Consider the following 20,407-nt stretch of genomic DNA (forward strand, 5'->3'; position numbering starts at 1 on the left):
TTCTAACCTCATTTTGTTTGTTTAACTGGTGCCATTTAGGCTGTGCCATTGATGAGGACCCTTTAGCTTCAACAGTATAATTAACAGATCATTTATTTCTTGGATATTTTTCTGTTCAGATTTTTGCCTTAGAGGACTGTGAATGACGAAGAAGATGATAAAAAAAATTTTATATTTCAGTGCAGTCTCTTACCAACCATTGTTTTTTTTTCCCCCATTACTGTAGAAAACTTGAATTTCCCATGGCTAATAATACTGAGGTGAAATATTTCATCCTGGATGGTCTGACCAGCTCTACAGAGCTACACATTCCCCTCTTCACCTTGTTCACCCTCATCTACCTCATCAGTGTTTTGGGGAACCTGGGGATGGCCTTCCTGATCGTCCTGGACTCCTGCCTCCATACGCCCATGTATTTTTTCCTCGGTAATCTTTCTTTGGCAGATTTTGGATACTCTTCAGCTGTCTCTCCCACAGCGATGGCTGGGCTCCTTATGAAAGACAAGGTCATCTCTTACACTGCATGTGCTGCTCAGATGTTTTTCTTTGTGGTCTTTGTTTCTGTGGAAAATGCCACGTTGGCATTAATGGCTTATGATCGCTGTGCAGCAGTGTGCAAACCCTTGCATTACCCCACGATCATGTCGAAGAGTGTGTGTGTGTGTCTGGTCCTAGGCTCCTACTTCTGTGGTTTCCTGGATGCCTCCTTCCATACTGGGGGCACATTCAGTCTCTCCTTCTGTAAGGCCAATGTGGTCCACCACTTTTTCTGTGATGTTCCAGCAGTCAGGGTTCTCTCTTGTTCAGACAAACACGTTATTGAGATGGTTCTTATCTTCCTTACAAGTTTCAATGTCTTTGGTGCTCTTCTAGTTGTGCTCATTTCCTACATGTTCATATTTATCACCATCTTGAAGATGCGCTCTGCTAAGGGATATCAGAAGGCTCTGTCTACCTGTGCCTCCCACTTCACTGCTGTCTCCATCTTCTATGGAACGATCATCTTCATGTACATACAGCCCAGCTCCAGTCACTCCATGGATACAGACAAGATGGCATCTGTGTTCTACACCATGGTCATCCCCATGCTGAACCCCCTGGTCTACAGCCTGAGGAACAAAGAGGTGAAGAGTGCACTCAAAAAGATTTTTGAGAAGGCTAAATCATCTCTAGTATTGAGATTTTAATGATGTGTGATGCACAGTAAACTAGTTTGGGGTGCCTTGGGTTCATTTTCATTCAAATTTTAATCTTCAAATTATGTTTATTTCCTTGGTCATATTCTTATTGCTTCATTCTATTGTCTAGTAAAAAACTAATATCAGAATGATGATGGTTCAGTGACACCATAAGATGCTTTAGGTTTTGCTTGTCAAAAACCTTACTAAGTTCGTTTAAAAATTTTGATTTACATGCATGAATTTCACATATGAATTGGATTCAGTGTGAATTTTCAACACAAACATACAGGATTCACTGATCAAATCCAGCTTTCCTTTCCCTACTCTCTCCCGACCCATTCTCACGCTTTAGCAATCGCTATTCTGTGTGTAGTATTCTGTATTTTAAAGCTTCTTTTAAAGCTTATATTTCTTTTAACAAAACACTTTCCAGTTTCATCCATTTTGCTGCAAATGACACTGCGTAATTACTTTTTGTGGATTTGTGTATTCCATTACATATATGTGCACTTTTTCACCCCTTCATCTGTTGATGGGCACCCACATTGACTTCGTGTCTTATCATTGTGGATGGTGCAATCATAAACAGGGGAGTGCAGGTGTTTTGTTGGCCCAGTGATTTCCTTCCCTTTTGTCTCTATAAACAAAAGATGGATTGCTGAATCACATAGAAGACCTACTTTGATGAATGTAGTTCAGTGGTAAGTGCTTGATTCACCCTGAATCCCTATAATACAAAATCAAAAGAAAAGTTTAGTTTTATCGTGGTAGCTTTCCACTCTTGTGTAAAACCATTGTACTAATTTACATTTCTATCAATAATATATACCAGGTCCTTTCTCTTTTTCATTTTTATTTGTGGTTTTTAAATAGTAAGCTATGGTCATTGGGATGAGATCATATTTCATTGAAGTAATTTGCCTTTTCCTGATAGCTAATGATACTGATCATTTTTAAAAATGTATTTCTTTCCATTTGTACTTTTTTTTAAAGATGATCTAGTCCTAGTTGGATTATTTACCATTGAAAAGTTGCATTCCTCTCTTATTGTTGTTAATTGTTCTACACATATTTTCTCTATCACATGGCATTACAAACATATGTTTAAAATAGCAATACAAACAATTCCACGAATAGAAGTCCAAGTATATATGTATGATCCATGAGGATGCATGCACATTACATTAGATCGTGACTAACATCTGCCCTTATTTCTTTAGTTGGGTAACTGTTGTTATGGTTGATACACTGTGTCAACTTGAACAATTTAGAAATTTAACTAAGAGACTCAGCAGGAAGTCAGGATTCTTTATAAATATCCTCATCCTGTGCAAAGGAGGACAAGGAGATTTTGTGAGTGCTACACTGGCCCTGCAGGCAGATGCTGGTGTACCATATAAGAGAAGAAAAGAGAATTTCTCTTCCCCTTTTTTGCTCTGGCTGTTTTTGCTGGCTGCTGCCTTGAAGTGTGGCCTCTGTGCCATGGCACCCTGCCTTGGAGCTAACTGATTATGGACTGAAACCTCCACAAACAGTGAAGTAAATAAGCCTTTCCTTCCTTCACTTTGGGTGTCAGGTATTTTGTCCAAGCCAGGAGAGAAAAGTAAACAAAACACATCTAACAGGTTGTTTAGTTTTGTTTTGAGATACAGTCTCACTGTATAGTCATCTTAGAAACAGTTGTCCAAATTACAAAATTAAAGCATACAAAATGGGCATTCATACAGTGAGATTGCAGACAGTTCTGTTCAGTGATCCAACGAAAACTCAGTACTATGATTTCCTGTCCTACACACTTAAATATACATGCAGTTATATCCTTTAGATCATTTTCTTTTCCTCTCTTTTTTTCATTAACAATTACACATTTTGGGTTTTATTACTCCCACAGTTCTTATTACTTATTTTGAAGAGAGAAAAAAAAAACCCCAAATGTGACAAAGCAAAACAGAGTCAGTTAGAACAGAAGGATGGACATAGTACATGATGCAAAAACAGAATACCAGGTGATCAACAATGGGTACCATTATGCCTCTTACTATCTTAAAAAGAGTTGCCTATATCATCAGGTATAATAGAATTGAACAAAACGGTACAGAGCAAGACCAATAAAACCTAAATTGGAGAGCTTATGGGACTTCAAAAGAAGATAATACTCAAACTATAATGGGCATCATAGTAAATCTTATTGCCTTCAAAGTGGTTGGCTATACCCTCAAACTTGATACTATCAAACAAAACAGAATACAGTAAAATCAGTCAGAACAGGATGGGGAGAGCAATACAGGGGTTCAAATCATGTTAATAGAAAAACAAAAAAGTCACTATAATATATCCCGCTATTTTTTAAGTTAGTTTTCCCTTAATTAAAAAAAATAAGAATAAATAAAATAATTTTTAAAAAAGAAAAAAAGGGAAATTGAGATAAAAGAGGACATAGCAACAGAACAACACAGGTCAGAACCGAACAATTTAAGCATCACTGTGTTTCACCACCAGATAACCTGACATAATAGTAGTTACCATAGTGTCTCTTTCCTTGAAATATTTGAGTATAACTTCATATACTATAGCATTAAACATATTGAGACAGTCGAGACAGTGTGAAGCCATTCAAGAGAATGAAAGTATTACAGGATATTTAGAACCAGCTAACAGAAAACGAACAATGATTTCTATATCTCTTTGCCTATAAAAAATTTTGTTTGCACTATCACATATATTAAAATATAATAAGATACAACATGTTAAAACCAATGGAATATAGCAGCACAATTTGTGATAGCTAAATCTTAGAAAAAGCCCAAATGCCCTTCAATCATGGAATGGTTAATAAAGATGTGGTATTTTTATGAAATGGAGTATTATTCAGTTATAAAGAAGGACACGCTGGGGCTTTTACAGATAAGTGAATGCAACATGAGACCATCATCATAACTGAAGTAAATTAGACTTGCATGTGTAAACATCATATTGTCTCCCTAGTATAAAATGCTGAATGAGTGAATAAGAACCAAAATGTACAATAGATATTATAGAAGAGAAAGGGGAGGAAACTGCTCAAAAGGAAGTAACAACTGAGATGGGGATAAAGGAAGAAAGAAGGGAAACAATCCTCCCCTTCACCCCTCTCTGTATGTGTAATGCTAGACAATCATACTTCTGATCTCTTAGTTTATCTAAAAGAATAGTTTGTGCTTTCATCATTTGATCATTTTTTCATACATATGTCTTATACTCTAGCAGCTACTTTGAATATAACAATATGAAATATGTAAACCATTGTTAATTTGCTTTTTCTTTGTTTTGAAATTATGTATCATCATCATTATTCTTTTTTTCATTTCAAAATTTAAGAAGAATGCTGGAGAAACAAATAAAAGCATTTCCATTGTGCTCACTATGACAGTTAAGTCACACATGGCTGAAGAATACGCTGGCAATATTTTATTGTAGGGATTTTTGCAAACAGAATGAACCTTAGGTGCTCTTGGAAAATAAAGGAGAGTAGTTATATGAGATGACAGATATGTTGGTTTCTTTGATTTTAGTAAATATTTCACTAAGGAAATCTATGTCAAACCGGCTTACTGCCCATTTTAAACTATATGCAATAAAAATATACAGCAAATGCCCACAACATGTTTCTGCCTTCAGATGCTTTGAAGTTGTTAATGCTCCGAATTTGCACATAAAGTTTTCTCATCTTCTGGATCTTCATTCATTCTGAGGAGATACCACACCACAATACAAAGGTTCCTCTACTGATAAGGACAGTCACAGTGATGGAGCCCAAATCCATCCCCTAAGGAAGAGAAGCCAGACTCAAGGGCTGCAGGAGCCGAGTTTCTTTCAGAGGCCAAACAGACCGGACAGAGGCTGTCAGGGGTTTCCAGGGACGTGGTGGCAGAGGGTTAACCACAGTCTCGGGTGTTCATAGGGATGGGGGAATGGACCGCCTCTCGCTTGTAGTAGTAGTGACATCACTATGCACATTTGAGCAGATTCGTACAAATGTGTGCCGGAAAGCGTGGATCTTCCTGTTTGTCAGTTATGCATGAATTAGGTGACAAGTGAAAAACAAGCAACTGGAAGACCCCTGTGCATTAGGGAACCTATTTGCGAGGTCCCTGGGGCCCTTGCCCTGTGTCTCTAGGGGCAGGGTGAGGAGCTGGAGATGCTCTCACATGAGGGGCCTCTGGAGAGCTCTGTCCCCTACGGTTCCCCTAAGTTCCCGTGCACTGGGCCCTCAAATCCCAACAGCACCTGTGTGCTGTATTTTAAGGGACCAGCATATGCCCTGCAGTTCTGAGAACAGGCGATTGATTTGGGACTCGAGTCCGGCTCTGGGCCCCAAGTAGAGTTTCCTCTGTGATTCCTTTGGAAAACACGAAACCTTTTAACCCAAGTGCATGTGAGAAGCTTCTCCACCAGGACTTGGTGTTGTTCCATGGTTGCGTTTCTGTTTTTAGACTCTCTACCTCGGATTGATCATTGCTTCTTCTCCAGCAGCAAGGGGACCTTCTTTGCTTCCATCCACACATCCAGCTACGTTTTCAAAGCCACTTGATCACGGTATGATTAGCATATAAATCACTGGGCTTCCATGTTTACTGAAAAGCATAATTCATGCAAAAGCAGAGTGACAGCTACACGGCCCCTTGTTATGTAAACACAGAAATAGATGTTGTAAATATTTTGTTGATGTTGTTGTTGTATAGCTATAAGTTGAGTCTGGGGATATGAATGTCAAAACTTGCAGTAGCAGGGAGTGTGGTGAGACTTAGGAAACATTATACTGCTTTCCTAGAGAAGATGAACAGAAACAAGTTGAGGCTTTGAGTTTTTTGGTATGTATATGTATACATGCATTTATTTATTTATTTTTGATATAGGGTCTCTTGTGTAGTCCTTGACCTTATTATATACTCCAGGCTGGTCTCAAACTCATGGAAATCCTCTTGCATCAGCCTCCTAAATGCTGGGATTACAGGCACACACACTACATCTGGCTCTAAATTTTAATTTCAGCTTTGTTTACTGTTATTCTCCTACTAGAGGTAAAACAGACATAGTACCAGTCGTGTGAATTGATAGCTGTTTAACCTTCAAAGGTAACTAAATGAATTAACAAGATCTGAACTGCATTTTAATCTTTTGTCCATCACTCATGCCCACGATCACTAAAACGTCTAACCACACTGACAGTGCCATAAGTGGTGAATGGTGCAAACTTTGATTAGATTAAAGCTGGTTTTCAACCTTGAATTCTGGATGTTTCTTATGAGTTGCAAAGTTGTAAAATATCACCTGGCTTTTCAACCCTTTAATTAACATAATTAAATAATAATACCCACCACAGAAATTTGCACATTTATATCTAAAGCTCTTTACATTTTAATTGTAGAACAAGATTTTCTAGAAGTGATTGTGTGTATTCAGGCTGGCAAATGCAAAGTTTTAAGGGTTATGCTGACCAACTGCAGCTTGGAGAGATGATGGAGGATGGTAGGGTGGTTAGCAGAGAGTGGACAACTTTTCAGATTTAAAATATTATTCCTACACAAGAACTAATTCAAATCATAATTTTTCAAGTGGCGCTTTCTACAAACACAGAGCTTCAGGCAGAAGGTAACCCAGGAACAAGGCACTTTAAATCCAAAGCAACTATATTCAGCCCAATATTGAAAATTACAAGTGGATGGATGAGTTTAAGAAAAGAAGGCTCTCTCAGGGAGGGCTGAAAAGTGGATTTCCTGAAAGTAATTAACACATGGGCTCCCAGAGCAGCCGATCATCTGAGTAGAAAAAGGACAGAACAAGAATAGTAATTTATCGTCTCAGAGGTGCTCCTGTGAAGAAAAAAGCAAGCTGCAGATGATGCTTCCAGGTTTACCCACGTATGAAACTATCCACATTTACCAAGCAAGCACAGAGGCCACTAGTCCATCCCATAGGATGACCACAGCCCACACTCATCAGACTGTGCTAAATATCCAGTCCTTTATTCCTTGCTCTTAAAATTTATTTTTTCATTAGTTCTCAAAGTAATACCTTGAGGGTAGGTCTCATCAGCAGTTTCATTTTGCAGATAGAATAAATGAGCTCAGAGAAGTGGGGTGGGACCAGTGGTGCCCAGGTAGTAACGGTGGGGCTCTGTGCCTCTCCTCCCAGTGCGCAGACTCTGTAGCAGATTCTGCGTCTTTCTCTCAGAACTGTCTCTGAGGGCTGAGCTCACCTCAGGGCCACCATTATCCTAACCCAGAAGGGCTGCTTCTCTTCGTTAACCTTGAAGAGAAGGTCTTGTAGGATGTGGTAATAATTGACTAATAATTTCTTTTTTATGATTTTATCCATATATATGTATATGGCTATATATATATGAGTATATATATGAAATATATATATGAAATTCATAAAAATATGGGCATAAAGAATTCTCCAGTCGATATTAGCACAAACCTTCCTTTTCAGAGACACTAATAGTACAGCTAACTTGCATTTTTCTTTCCTTACTTTCCCTCATTCTAGTTCTTTTTTCCTTTTGAACAATTTCTTTCTATTTCACAGTACCTGTTGTATATTTTAAATCACATTTACTCTTACAGTTTCTCACATCAGGGAGATAATACGATGTTTACACATATGAGCCTCATTTATTGCACTTGTGATTTTGGTCTCAAGTATGCTTCCCTTTACATATAAAAGCCTCAAGTTTATCCTTCTTTATGGGTGAGTAGTGCTCCATTGTAAAACTTTAATCTATTCTTTTGTTGATAGATATTTGGGTTGTTTCCAAGATTTAGCTATTACAAATTGTGCTGCTATAAATATAGGTGCTTATATATTGCCGTGGTATGATGTTTTAAACTTTTCTGGCAAGATAACGAGAAGGGGAATAGCTTCGTCAATTGGTACCTCTAATTCTAGTTTTTTGAGGAATCTACAGACTGATTTTTACAGTGGTTTCGTGAGTCTACACTCCCACCAACAGTGGAGAAGCCCCTGTCAGTCTCTCCAGCATTTGTTATTGGTTGATTTCTTGATGGCAGCCACTTTTTCCGCGGTAAAAGGTAATTGCAGTGATGTTTTAACTTGCATTTCTTGAATTAGCAATCATGTTGAATGTTTTTTATATTAATCTTCAATCTGTATTCCTTTATCTGAGAAGTGTGTATTGATATCAGATGGCCATTTTTCAATTGGGTTTTTGAATTTGGGGGTTCAATTTTTAAATTTTTTATGTGTTTTAGATATAAATCCTTTGAGGGACAATTCGCTAAAATTTTTTCTGACTCTGTGGGTTGTATTTTCAGTGTTGGTGATTTCTTTTTGATGCACAAAAGCATTTTAATTAGATAGACCCAAACTGATCATTCTTTGGACTATTTCCCGTGCAGTTTGGGTTGGTTCATGAGCTCTGTGCCAGGGGCCAAATACATTCACTAGAAAAAGATAGCCCTTTTAATAAATGACGCTGGAAAAACTGGCTGTCTACAAAGACTAAAATTAGACCCACTTCTATCACCATGCGCTAAACTACAGTCAGAATGGATCAAAGATCTAAATACTAGAACAGAAGTATTAAGTCTACTGGGAGAGAAAGCAGGTATAAATATTGAAGACTTAGATGTAGACAAGTATTTTCTTTCTGGGGTTGAAAAGTTTTGTTTCAAGCCCTCCTGGCCTCTAATGTTTCTGTTGGGAAATCTGTAATTATTATTCTGGGCACACTCCCATGAGATGGTGCTTCCTCTAATGGCTTCTAATATTGATTATTTGACCTGAATTTCTGGCATTTCAAGCATGATGTGTTCTGCAAAGATCTACTCTGGTCGTACGTGTTTGAGTTCTGGTTGCCGGCCTTATCTGGGAATCCATCTCATTCTTCAGTTTTGTGAAATTTTCTATCATAACATCAATGTCTGTATTTTTAAGCCATTGACCTATGTTTCAATGCTTTCTTTTGACCAATGAACCTCAAGTTGTTTTAGATTTTTCCAAGAACTTTTGTTCAGTAGTTCTTGTTCTCTCTCTTTCCTTGATCCTCTCTGCATGTTCTAGCACTTCCATCTCATCTTCAGTTCTTTGCTCTGACTGTTCTTTTCTAGGTCAACTGCTTATATGGTTCTTCTCTGATGTTACTAATCCTTGTATCTATCAGTTTTTTTAACTTCTTCATGTGGAGTTTCATCTATTTCTGCATCTGTGTGTTCAGCTTTTGGAGAGTTTATGTGCTTTTGGAGGCCTCTTTTCTATGGCTCCTGGATCTGCGTGAATGGGGAGCTGTCTCCTGTTCTTTTCTCCAGCTCTGACCTGATTTGTGCTGGCCCTGAGGATCAGTGGACCGAGGTAAGTACCATGTGACATCCACATTCCTGGCTTCTTCTCTAGAGGATCTTGCATGTTTCACAGAATAGCTTGATCTCCAGATTGGCTGGAGCAGGTGCAGTGAATGAGGAACTCCTTCCCTGTTAGGATAACAGGCTTTGGGTAATGCCCTAGGGGGAGAACCTCATGACTCAGAAAGCACTGAGGATTGGTTTATTAATTCTCAAAATAATACCTTGCGGGTGAGGTCTTGTGTTTTCATTCTGCAGACGGAGTGAATGAGGCTTGGAGTAAACAACATCTGGGGTGAGAGCCAAGCTGCTGCCCCTGCCCCGGCTTCTTCCGTGCAAGGTTCTGTGCATTTCATGAATTGCTCCGTCTCCAAACCTGTGCCTGGAGCAGAGCCTGGCCAGGTGGGTGGTTCCACTTCTTAATGGAGCTCGCCCTTCTGTATTTCACCTGTGTGCTCTCCTGTCTGAGCCTGTGCCAGTGTCCTTGTGTGCACCTCCTGACAGTCACACCTGAGTGAACTTAGGCAGGCCTTGGAGTCTCTGTAAGTGCTGCTTCCTTTCTGCTGCCTCCAAGATCCAGTTATTCCCAAAGCACCCAGCAGATGACAGTGAACTGTAGTCCCCCTACTGTGCTGCAGGAGTTCACAAATTACCCCTTTGACTGTGCTCTGGGTTCTCTTTATCCAATTGTTATGCCCTCCTTCTATACTCTCTTGATCTCAAGAAATTGCAAATGTACATTAAGATCAAATTTTTTAGCTTCCATATAAGAGTAGGATCATGGAGTATTTATGTTTTTGTGTCTGATTTACTTCACTCCGTGTAATGTTTTCAATTCTGTCTGTTTTCTTTGGTACATCTCATAAATGGTGATGTTGAATCACAGGAAATATTCAGTTTTAACTTCCTGAGCCTTTCATACTGCTTTTCATAATGGACACATTAACTTACTCTCAACCAAAATACATGAGTTCCTTCTTCTTAGCATCATTACCAGCGTTTGTTAGTTTTTTAATAATGCCAGTATAACTTGAGTCATATGAAATCTCACTGTGATTTAGATTTAACTAAGTACCTTTATTGTGTCTTACTCCATTTATTTCTTGTTGCTATAGGACATCCCATGATTTCCAACTAATAGATGAGGAACTGTACAGAAGTGACACAATTCGTTCTCCTGGGACTAACTGATGTCCCAGAACTGCAGGCCCCTCTCTTTACCCTGTTTACTCTCATTTACCTCTGTGATGTGATTGGAAACCTTGGGATGGTCATGTTGATTCTGATGGACACTCATCTGCACATTCCCATGTACTTCTTCCTTAGTAACCTGTCTCTGGTGGACATTGGATACTCCTCGGCTGTCACCTCCACAGTCATGGCTGAGTTTCTCACAGGGTACAAGGTCGTGTCCTACAATGCTTGTGCCGCTCAGATGTTCTTCTTTGTATTCTTTGTCACTGTAGAAAATTACCTCCTGGCTTCAATGGCCTATGACCGCTACGCTGCAGTGTGCAAGCCCCTGCATTACTCCAGCATGATGACCCCAAGTGTATGTACTTGTCTGGCCACAGGCTCCTACATCTGTGGTTTCGTGAATTCTGTTTTTCACACTGGAGATATATTCAGCCTTTCGTTTGGTAAATCCAATGTGGTCCATCACTTTTTCTGTGATGTTCTGGCAATCATGGCTCTGTCTTGCTCTGACACACACCTTAGTGAAGGGATTCTGGTTTTTATGTCAAGCTTTAATGTGAGTTTTGCTCTGCTAATTATCTTGACTTCCTATCTACTCATATTTATCACCATTTTGAAGATGCACTCAGCTCAGGGACACCAGAAGGTTCTGTCCACCTGTGCCTCCCACCTCACCACAGTCTCCATCTTCTATGGCACTGCCATTTTCGTGTACCTGCAGCCCAGCTCCAGTCATTCCATGGACACTGATAAAATCGCATCTGTGTTCTACACCATGGTCATCCCCATGCTGAACCCCATGGTCTACAGCCTGAGGAACAAGGAGGTCAAAAATGCTTTCAAGAAGGTGATGGAGAAAGCAAAAGTTACTACATAAGGCTTGCATTTCAGCTTTATATTGTGCATTGTAATTTTAGTTTATTGCTCTCAGACCCTCACCTAGTGAGTTATATTTAGGCTTCACAATGCAGAAAAAATTGTAAATTAATGTATTTACAGCTTTGGAAATCTGTTATCTAATAAAAAGGAAATGTTTCAGAAATGTGTTATCTATGTGAGGAAGGCTGAAATAAATTGTTAGAAGTTTTGGAATTTGCTTGTCAAATCTTCAAAATGAAATTTGTGTTATTTCTTTGCTCCATTTATATTTTCTCTTTTTCATTTCAAAACAAATATGTGGTAAACAAGGAATAAAAATGTGTGTGCCCTTTGTGGGCACACACACATTGCAGTGAGATATTGGTCAGCATTGTGAATAGTTTTTAATAAAAAAACCTGACAAATTGATTGATACCTAGATTTATTTTCTAAAAATCAACATTAGTTTTAGGCTCACAGAGAAGTTGAAATGGATGTACAGATATTTTGACATGCCCTCTGCCTTCGCATACTCGTGGGCTCCCCCATTAGCAATGTTCCTGCTTACACAGAGATACACTGAGGTACATCTCCCCAAGACTTTCATCTATACTCTTGGTGGTGTGTATGTTATCAGTTTAGACAAGTGTACAGGTATGATAAAATATGGTGGATGTTAAAAATTTTTATTAAAGTAGAAGACACACAGCCATGAACCCCGCTCAGGACAGCCCTCGCTTCAGACGTGCTGACCTGGCCTTCTCGCTGCCTCCTGCAGCAGGTCCTTCTATGTTCTTTCCTGAGCATCCGTTATGTGCGGCTGTGGCTGCCTCAGTGTCCTGAATGCACTCAGCACGCGTTCCTTGGCGGTCATTTCGACTGTGGGGGCGGAGCCAAAGGCTGCAGGGTGCTCTACAGAATGAAGTGAAGCTCGTTTCTATTGGGCAGAGGTTTCTATAAAAACTTAAACACTTTGGTTTGACTCAGCATCACGGCAGCCACACAAAACATACTTGGGGTATTAGGGTGCTCTAAACCGATTCAGAAAGTGGTGAGAATAATGGGCTCAAAACTAGGGGAAGAATTTGGAAGAGGATCAATAGCAGTGTGTCTTTTACTGTAAATATTTGTTTTTAAATTACACATTCACCACATAGTCAGGTACCATTCAGCGCTCTAAAAGCCCTGAGCATTTTTCCTGCTCATTGCTCCCTTTCCTTGACCCCCTGGTAACAACTGAGGTACAGCTGGAATCAAACAGCAGTGGCCCGATTTCACACCGCATTCTTTCTCTCAGGGATATGCATTTGCTTCCTCCATGGCTTTTCATAACCTAACAGCAGTTCATTGATGATTGACTCTGGACAATACCGCACTGTCTGGACGCACTGCCTGCGATCTGTTCACCCACTGAGGAACGTTTGGGTTGCTTTCAAGAGTTCTGACCATCAAGAGTAAAGCTTTTGTGCCATCAATATATTAACTGTTTTTTTCTTCAACATCGCTGAATTTTCTGCTCATTTGCACTGTTAAATTTTAACCCTCCATTTTTACTCTGAATGTAGTTGTTCTTCAGTGTCTCATCCTGGGTTGTTTCTATTGTTTTTATTGAATGTTCCATCACAAAAATTGCAGAAAAAATTAAACACATATCATGGCTGGATTTCCTGGTAATTCTGGTTGGTTTTTTGAGGAACTAAATTACAGTATTCTATAGCAATTGTGCCATTCCCACCCACACCAGCATCTTAAAGCTCTGATTTCTCTGAGTTTTCACCAATCTTGGTTACCTTTTAAGAAGTTTTTATCATGGGTATAAAATCACAGTTCTTGGACTGGCGTAGCTCAGTGACACAAGTGCCTGCCTGGGAAGTGCGAGGTCATGAGATCGAACCCTGGTACCAAAAAAAGACAAAGAAAAAAAAAAAGAATTTACAGGTCTTTATGGATTTGTTTGCATTCTCTCGTGATTAGAGATGCTGAATATCATTATCTAAACCTTCTGTCTGTTGTCTTCTTTGAGGAATTGTTCATTTTAGTTTTTTCCTATTTTAAAATTGGATTTTTCTATGGAGTTGTAGGAGTTCGTAATGTATTTTGGTTATTAATCTCTTCTCACACATATGGCTTGCATATGTTTTCTCCCATTTAATGGATTGCTTTTTTACTGGTTGCTTCCTTTTCCATACTGAGCATTATAGTTTGAATAATCTCACTTTCTAATTTTTGTTTTGATTCTTGTGCCTTTTGTTTTGGACCTAAAGAAAACATTGCCAACTCCAATGACACATCTTTTCACTGTTTCCTCGTCTTTAATCAAATCCAGTTTATCAGTTTTTCTTTTGGCATCAAATCCAAGCAATTCAAGGCCATATTTATTTAATTTATGGTTTTACGTTGTTAATGCATTTTGATTGATGCTCATTTTCTGCATGAAGCAGGAGTCAAATGTCACTCTTTTATATATGGATATTCAACTGTAATACAATTTTTGGAAAAACTATTCTTTCCCTATTAAATAGATTTGGTATCCAAGTCAAAAGTTATCTAATTAGCGATGTATAATTTTTTTTAGGTTTTTGCTTCTACTCCATTACTAATGTACTTCAAATCTCATATTGCATCTGTATGTGCAATACATTTTGCAATTGGAAGACCTAACCTCTACTTTTTTATTGTTGTGTTCAAGATTTTCTTGATTGCAGGGTACCTTAAAATTTCACACAAATTTTTGCTATTCTTTTATTTTTCTGCACACAAATCATTGGTAATCTGACAGAGATCTCATTAAATCTTTAGATCATCATGAAGTATCGTCACTTACAAAGATTAAGTCTTAAAATTCATAATAGAGAATGTCTTTATATTTATTTAGATTTCCTTTCATTACAGCACATTTTTGAGTTTCTTAATATAAAACTTATACACCCTTGGTTAAAGTTGGTATTATTAGATACTACTGTAAATGGAATTAATTTTTTTAGTTTTTAGGTGGTCAATTGTTACTATTCAGACCTATGGCTGATTTTGTTTGGTGATCTTGAATCACTTTGCTGAGTAAGTACACTAACTAACAGGTGTTTTGTACATTTTCTATGATTTGTTTTATGTAAGACCATATCATCTGAAAACCTAGTTCTTTTCCAGTTTGGATAAATTTTATTTCATTTTTTGTGACTACTTACTCTGCGTAGAACATCTTGTACAATTTTAAGCATGGAGTCTTCCACTTTTGAATATCATTTGTTTTGGGTTTTTTTAAAACAGAAAATTTTCTTTTTCCCTTCTATGAATAGTTATTTGCATTTTGTACTTCATTTATTTTGTGTGGTGCTGGGGATAAAGTTAGGACATGTAGTAGAAAAGACTCTACCATTCAATTATGCTCTGCCTATTTGTCTTTAAAAAATTTTATGACTACCTTTTTTAGTTTAATGACAGGACTCTGGTTTTCTTTCTATTCATTATTCTATGAAGCTGGTTTGGTAGAGTTAAATCAGCAACATTGAAGAATAGAAAGTTTCATCCTCCATCCTTCCACAGAAAAGCTGATTTAATAGTGACATGTATGAGAACTCCATGATCTAGTTATGAGATTGTGGAATCTAGATGAGTGCAAATCTAATGGCACATTCAAATGAACAGGAAGAGCAGTTTCATTTCACTTACCTAAGCCTGTATCCTGAGCCAGAGCAGTCTAACTCTAGTAAGTATCACCTTGGCCTCAAGGTAAAGAAAATAGAACACGAATCGAAGATCTTATCCTTCTGTGCACTGCTTAGGAAAAAGGAGTGATAATATACAATGGCTGCATGACCTTGAGACACTAACTCAGGGTGCATGATTCTCAAATCTGACCTTCAGCAAGAAGGGAAAGGAATTGGACATGGAAACAACTGAATATTATACTTGAAATAACTCAATAACAATGACAAGTATCTCTTGTCCCTGACTCATAACTCATGTGAGATAACTAAAACAAACAAATTACAGAAATATAGTGAGCAATGGTAGTTGACAGGGCCTAGTTAGAGGGAAATGAGGAGTTGTTTTCCAACTGATATATATAAAGTTTCAGTAATGTGGATGAAAAGATTTGCCTCTGCCATTTTCCTATACACACACACACACACACACACACACTTATGCTCACATATTATTTCATGATCACATTTTACTGCTTCTTTTTCTGGCTTAATTATTTTTTCATAGTATAACCTTTGATTTTCTTCTTATGTCCATGTTAATTCCATGTTATCTATCTTGGTGATCATCTTGGAAGTTTCAGTTAACATATAAGTGCATACCAATTATTTTACTAATCCTAAAGTAATTCCTGTAGTATATAAAAACTCTGATCCTACATAGTACTATCTTCTCCTTTTAGTTTGTTCTGATCACATATTACATCTTCATATACTTTATACCCATTAACATAAATTTATAAGTAACATTTTATAATTTTAAATAACCGGGAAAATAGGGAAGTGACACGGCAAAAAATATAATTCTGGATTTTATGTTTACCTATATAGTTTTCTGTATCAGTCTTCTTTGTTTCTCAAAGTAGTTTGCTCTTGTGTTGTCAGATCTGGCCTCTAAGGTCTTGATTTCCTTTGAAAATTTTATTGTACATGTTGGTAGTTCATGCAGTTTACAATCATTTTGGAGAGTGGTTACATGTACATACTAAGGCTTGTTTTTTTTAAACCCTTTCCCTTTCTTCTCCTGCTTCCCCTCTTCCTCCTATTCTATCATATTTTTATTCTTTTGATACTATTAATCTCAGATCATGTTGTGGCATATAATGTTTGCATTAATTGAGGTTGTTACGTTTCTGAACATGGCGTATCTTTATTCTACTTATTTCCCTTTCTCTTCTCCCTCACTCCTTGCCCTTGATTACTAAATGATGGAATAATATTAAGATATGAAGGAATCACAATTGTGGCACATTTGTAGGAAAATGGAAGCACCTGGGAAATATAATGTTGAGTGGGATAAATCAGACACAGAAGTTTAAATACCACATTTGACCTCTAATTTGCATGATACAAAGTACAAATGAAGAAAATGGTAAAAGATGGATAGTGGTGGGCAGGGGGATGAATCTCTTGCTGTAGGTCTCTATTTCTTTACTGGTGGCTTTGTGGATACTTCTTCAGTGTTATGTTATCATGTTATTCTTGTTTTAGCACTTTGCTTCTGTAAGTCTTTCACAATTTCTGAAAGACTTAAGAGATTTAATTCTAATAGTTTTTGTTTTTCATTGTTTCCATGTAGTCACAAGGATTTGGAATAATCTCATCTACCATTTTTCCTACTATTGTCATAGAAGAGTCTGGTTATTACCTAAGGCAAAATGAATATTCCAGATTCAGGTCCCTTTTCTACATTCTTAATAGCAGGGTAAAACATTGCCATACAGATATTATTGACAGATTCCAAGTAATAGGATCTAACATTGGGAGGAGATCTTTATTCAGTTTCCTGCAGGCTTATTTTTCATTTATGCTGCTTCATGTCCATCACACAGGTTTCTCGTGAAGGGGGGCCCTGTGTAGTCACTCAGAGTCACAAGCTGAAGACTTTACTGTTACCCACAGGAACAATATGCCTCCCTGTTTATCATGACAAAAGAAGAAATGAGTAAAGGGTGCTGCAAATTCTTCAAACAATATATCCATTCCTCCTGCAGCCCACTGCAGTGGTGCACATGTAGAGAAGCAAATGAACAGCCTGAGCCAGCCGTTATTCCATGCACCATGCTATATCAAGCTTCACACTTCATACCTGCTAGCATTTAACCCAATTCAACTACTGGGAGGTGATAGATATTGTGCCCTGCCTTTATTCTATGTTTTTTGAAATAGTCTTGATGACCTTACTAAGATAACATATATGATTACCTTCCTTGTCACAGAAGAGAAGCTGAATTTTGATGGGCCTAAATCACTTACCAGAATTTAGAGGAAGCAACCTAAATACACGGAGTGAATTTTTGACCGCAGTACTAGTCTGCCCTATGTAGTTGTTCTGCTTAGGTGGGTAAGTTCAGGAAAACATGCAATGAAAGGATAGATTCATCTCCTTTGTTTAAAAAAAAAAGAGTTTCCAAGCCAGAACTGTTGTAGCTATGTAAGTGGAGATGCACAAAAATGAACTGCGAAGGTGATTTCTTGAGGCATTTTGAGAAAGACTAAAATAATAATAATAATAATAAAATAAAAGTAAATAACAAAAACTTTGAAATACCATGTTCTAACAATGAATGGAATAATTTAAATCAGTTTCTGATGCGAATTCAAAATAGTAAGCAATTTCAGAAAACAATTGGACAGCTCTTATTCAAATAAACATGCATATACCATACGACCAGATAACCTTTGTTATATACTTAATTAGATGTGTTTACACAAAAATCTTTAAAGAAATATCTGCATCATTTTTATCTATTAAAACCAAATATTAGGACCAATGAAAATGTTCTGCAGTGTTAAAAGTGAACGTAAATTTGTCAGACACTTACAATGGGGTCCAACTCTGCAGTAAGAAGATTCCATTAGAAATAAAATACTAAATGAAAGATGCCAAACTCAGTGACCACTTATTTTAGGATGATGGTTAAGAACATTCATGCACAGGAAAAATTATTTGGAAGATAACTGAACAAAAATAATTTAAAAAATCATTAAGGGTTCCCAAAGACAATATGTTGTAGAAAGGGTATATCAAAACTTAAGCGTGGAGATGTTTCTTAGGTGATTGCAGCAGGGCTGAACAACTGGTTTGAAAACATTCTTAAAACTACAAACCAAGATCCAAGCTTGTGAAGCCTTCACTGTCACCTACATGAATATTAAGCTTCCTCATTTATTATGATAAAAAAGGAAACAAGTAAGATCCATGGTGATTTCTCAAACAATGTATCAACTCTGCTCACAGTCTGTGGTCTTGAGGAATTAGAGGTTCCCCTATAGCTGCAGTGTTACAGGCACATCCATAGAAGCTGACAGTGATGTAGTTAACAGCCCAGACTTCCCATGGGGTAGAAAATGAGGTTAATTCTTGAGTTTTGACCCTTCACACTAGCTGCATAATTTTAGGACATCATATAACTTTTCAACGTCTCATTAATGCATGGTAAGATTAGCCAAAGTTAGTCCCTGGGGTAGTTAAACAATTCAATCCTTACTTATCTGTACTTTACCCCTCGTATTTCCCACTTCTGCTTTTGTTAAAGAAAGGGCTTTAATAAATAGCCAGAGAAAAAATTGATCCAGGCTTCAGTCTTACCCTGTGCTCCCCACCCTGCCCCACTCAATCCCATAACTTGTCATGTGCTTGTTTTCTTTTCATGCACTGAACCTCGTTTTGGGGGCCTGTCTCCTCATAGAAACCAGCAAATCAAGAAGGAGAAGCAGAAGGAAAAGGAGAAGGATGAGGAGGATGAGGAGGAGAAAGAGGAAGAGGAAGAGAAAAAGGAGAAGGAGGAGAAGAAAAGAAGAAGGAGAAGAAGAGGAAAAAAGTATAGATGTTTCTGTATGCAAATTATGCATGACTCAAAAAATGGGGAGAAAAAAGAAATAATAACACGTAGTAGAACAACATGTGTATGCATGGAAAATAGCCAGTTCTGTCCTGGGCTCAGGCAGTTCGCTTCTGCCCTGGGAGAGGAGAGTGAGAAGCTGCAGACCTCCGTGTCTCTGTGCCTCTCTTGGTGCTCACGTGCAAGCACCTGAAACCCCAGGCTGACTGACATCACACTGCATGCCGATCCCTTCCGGCTGTCATTTATTCATCAGGATGCGAACAGTTATGCATTAGTACATGCAGGGTTCTCCCAACCCAAGAGCCTGCTAAAGCCTTCAACCCTAGTCAAGCAAAAGACCTCCAAGTAAAAGCTACACAGACTGACTTTCAAATGATAACTGTAGTAAGGTGCTTCTCAGGCCTTTCACTGTTCTGTAGCCCATTTTATGAATCACTTGAGACATACCATCTGATCGTGTTTATTTTATAGCTAAAGCAGGAGAGAAGTGACTCCACTGTGATCACACAAAGAACGAATTGCAGATATGGGGTTTGACTGCTGTTAATGTTCTTGCTTCCAACTTTTCCTACCTTCGAGGCTTTGAAATCTTTTAACCACTGCCCAAGACACAGTTCTCTGGTAATATTTCTATATTGTATTATGGTTAACTTCAGATTCATGACTCACCATTCAGGACTGATTATTTCTGCTATTTTAGAAGACAAGTAAAAAAACATTCACTTTTTTTTTTTAGTAAAAAGTGAAACTCATGCAAAACTTTGGGGTAGCTATATTTCCTATGAATTATTTGTGAAGAGGAAAAAAAAAGTCTTAAAACCTTTTTTAAAAGATCGATAAGATCCTGGGGTATAAAAGTAAAACTTTTATTAATAGTTTTTTGTTTCTCATGAGATATTCTGATGCTTTCAAACTAAAATGAACAATGTATATGGAAGGGGCACCTACTCTTCGATATGTGGTGTTTTTTCCTGTTCTCTGTCATCCTCTCATTGGAGGTTAAAAAGAAAAACAAAATTAAAAGAAGAGTTGAACAACTGAGTTTGGAGCAAAAATAGATTTATAAGTGAGCTAATAATGTCAAAGCACACTTGCACATTTCCTCAATGTTCTCATCTTCATTATTACTAGCACATCTATTAGATATTGACAAATGAATGAAACAGCTAATTATCTCCATTACATGGTTGAGAGGAGTAGGTGAATGTAAGCCATCCAGAGAGTTTTTTTGGCAGGCTAACAAAGTGAAAGTGTAAGACTTTATTAGACTCAGGAAA

General features: G+C 37.8%; 2 protein-coding genes across 2 annotated transcripts; both read left to right on the plus strand.

Moving 5' to 3' along the window:
- Window positions 1-242: 242 nt before the first annotated feature.
- LOC101788921 (olfactory receptor 5B2-like) lies at window positions 243-1,187 on the plus strand. Its single transcript, XM_005001177.2, has one exon. It carries the CDS (start codon window positions 243-245, stop codon window positions 1,185-1,187), a length of 945 nt encoding a protein of 314 aa, XP_005001234.2.
- Window positions 1,188-10,664: 9,477 nt separating this feature from the next.
- On the plus strand, window positions 10,665-11,597 carry LOC100719389 (olfactory receptor 5B2-like). Its single transcript, XM_003464212.3, has one exon. The coding sequence runs from the start codon at window positions 10,665-10,667 to the stop codon at window positions 11,595-11,597; it is 933 nt and encodes a 310-aa protein (XP_003464260.3).
- The last annotated feature ends 8,810 nt before the right edge of the window (window positions 11,598-20,407 follow it).

The sequence above is a fragment of the Cavia porcellus genome, unplaced genomic scaffold (assembly GCF_034190915.1).
Source record: "Cavia porcellus strain 051 isolate PalLab524CR breed Dunkin Hartley unplaced genomic scaffold, mCavPor4.1 scaffold_17, whole genome shotgun sequence".
Classification (NCBI taxonomy): Eukaryota; Metazoa; Chordata; class Mammalia; order Rodentia; family Caviidae; genus Cavia; species Cavia porcellus.

Bases quoted from the DNA above. Each gene is read 5' to 3' on its own strand.
- LOC100719389 (XM_003464212.3), top strand. From the start codon at position 10,665: ATGAGGAACTGTACAGAAGTGACACAATTCGTTCTCCTGGGACTAACT.
- LOC101788921 (XM_005001177.2), top strand. From the start codon at position 243: ATGGCTAATAATACTGAGGTGAAATATTTCATCCTGGATGGTCTGACC.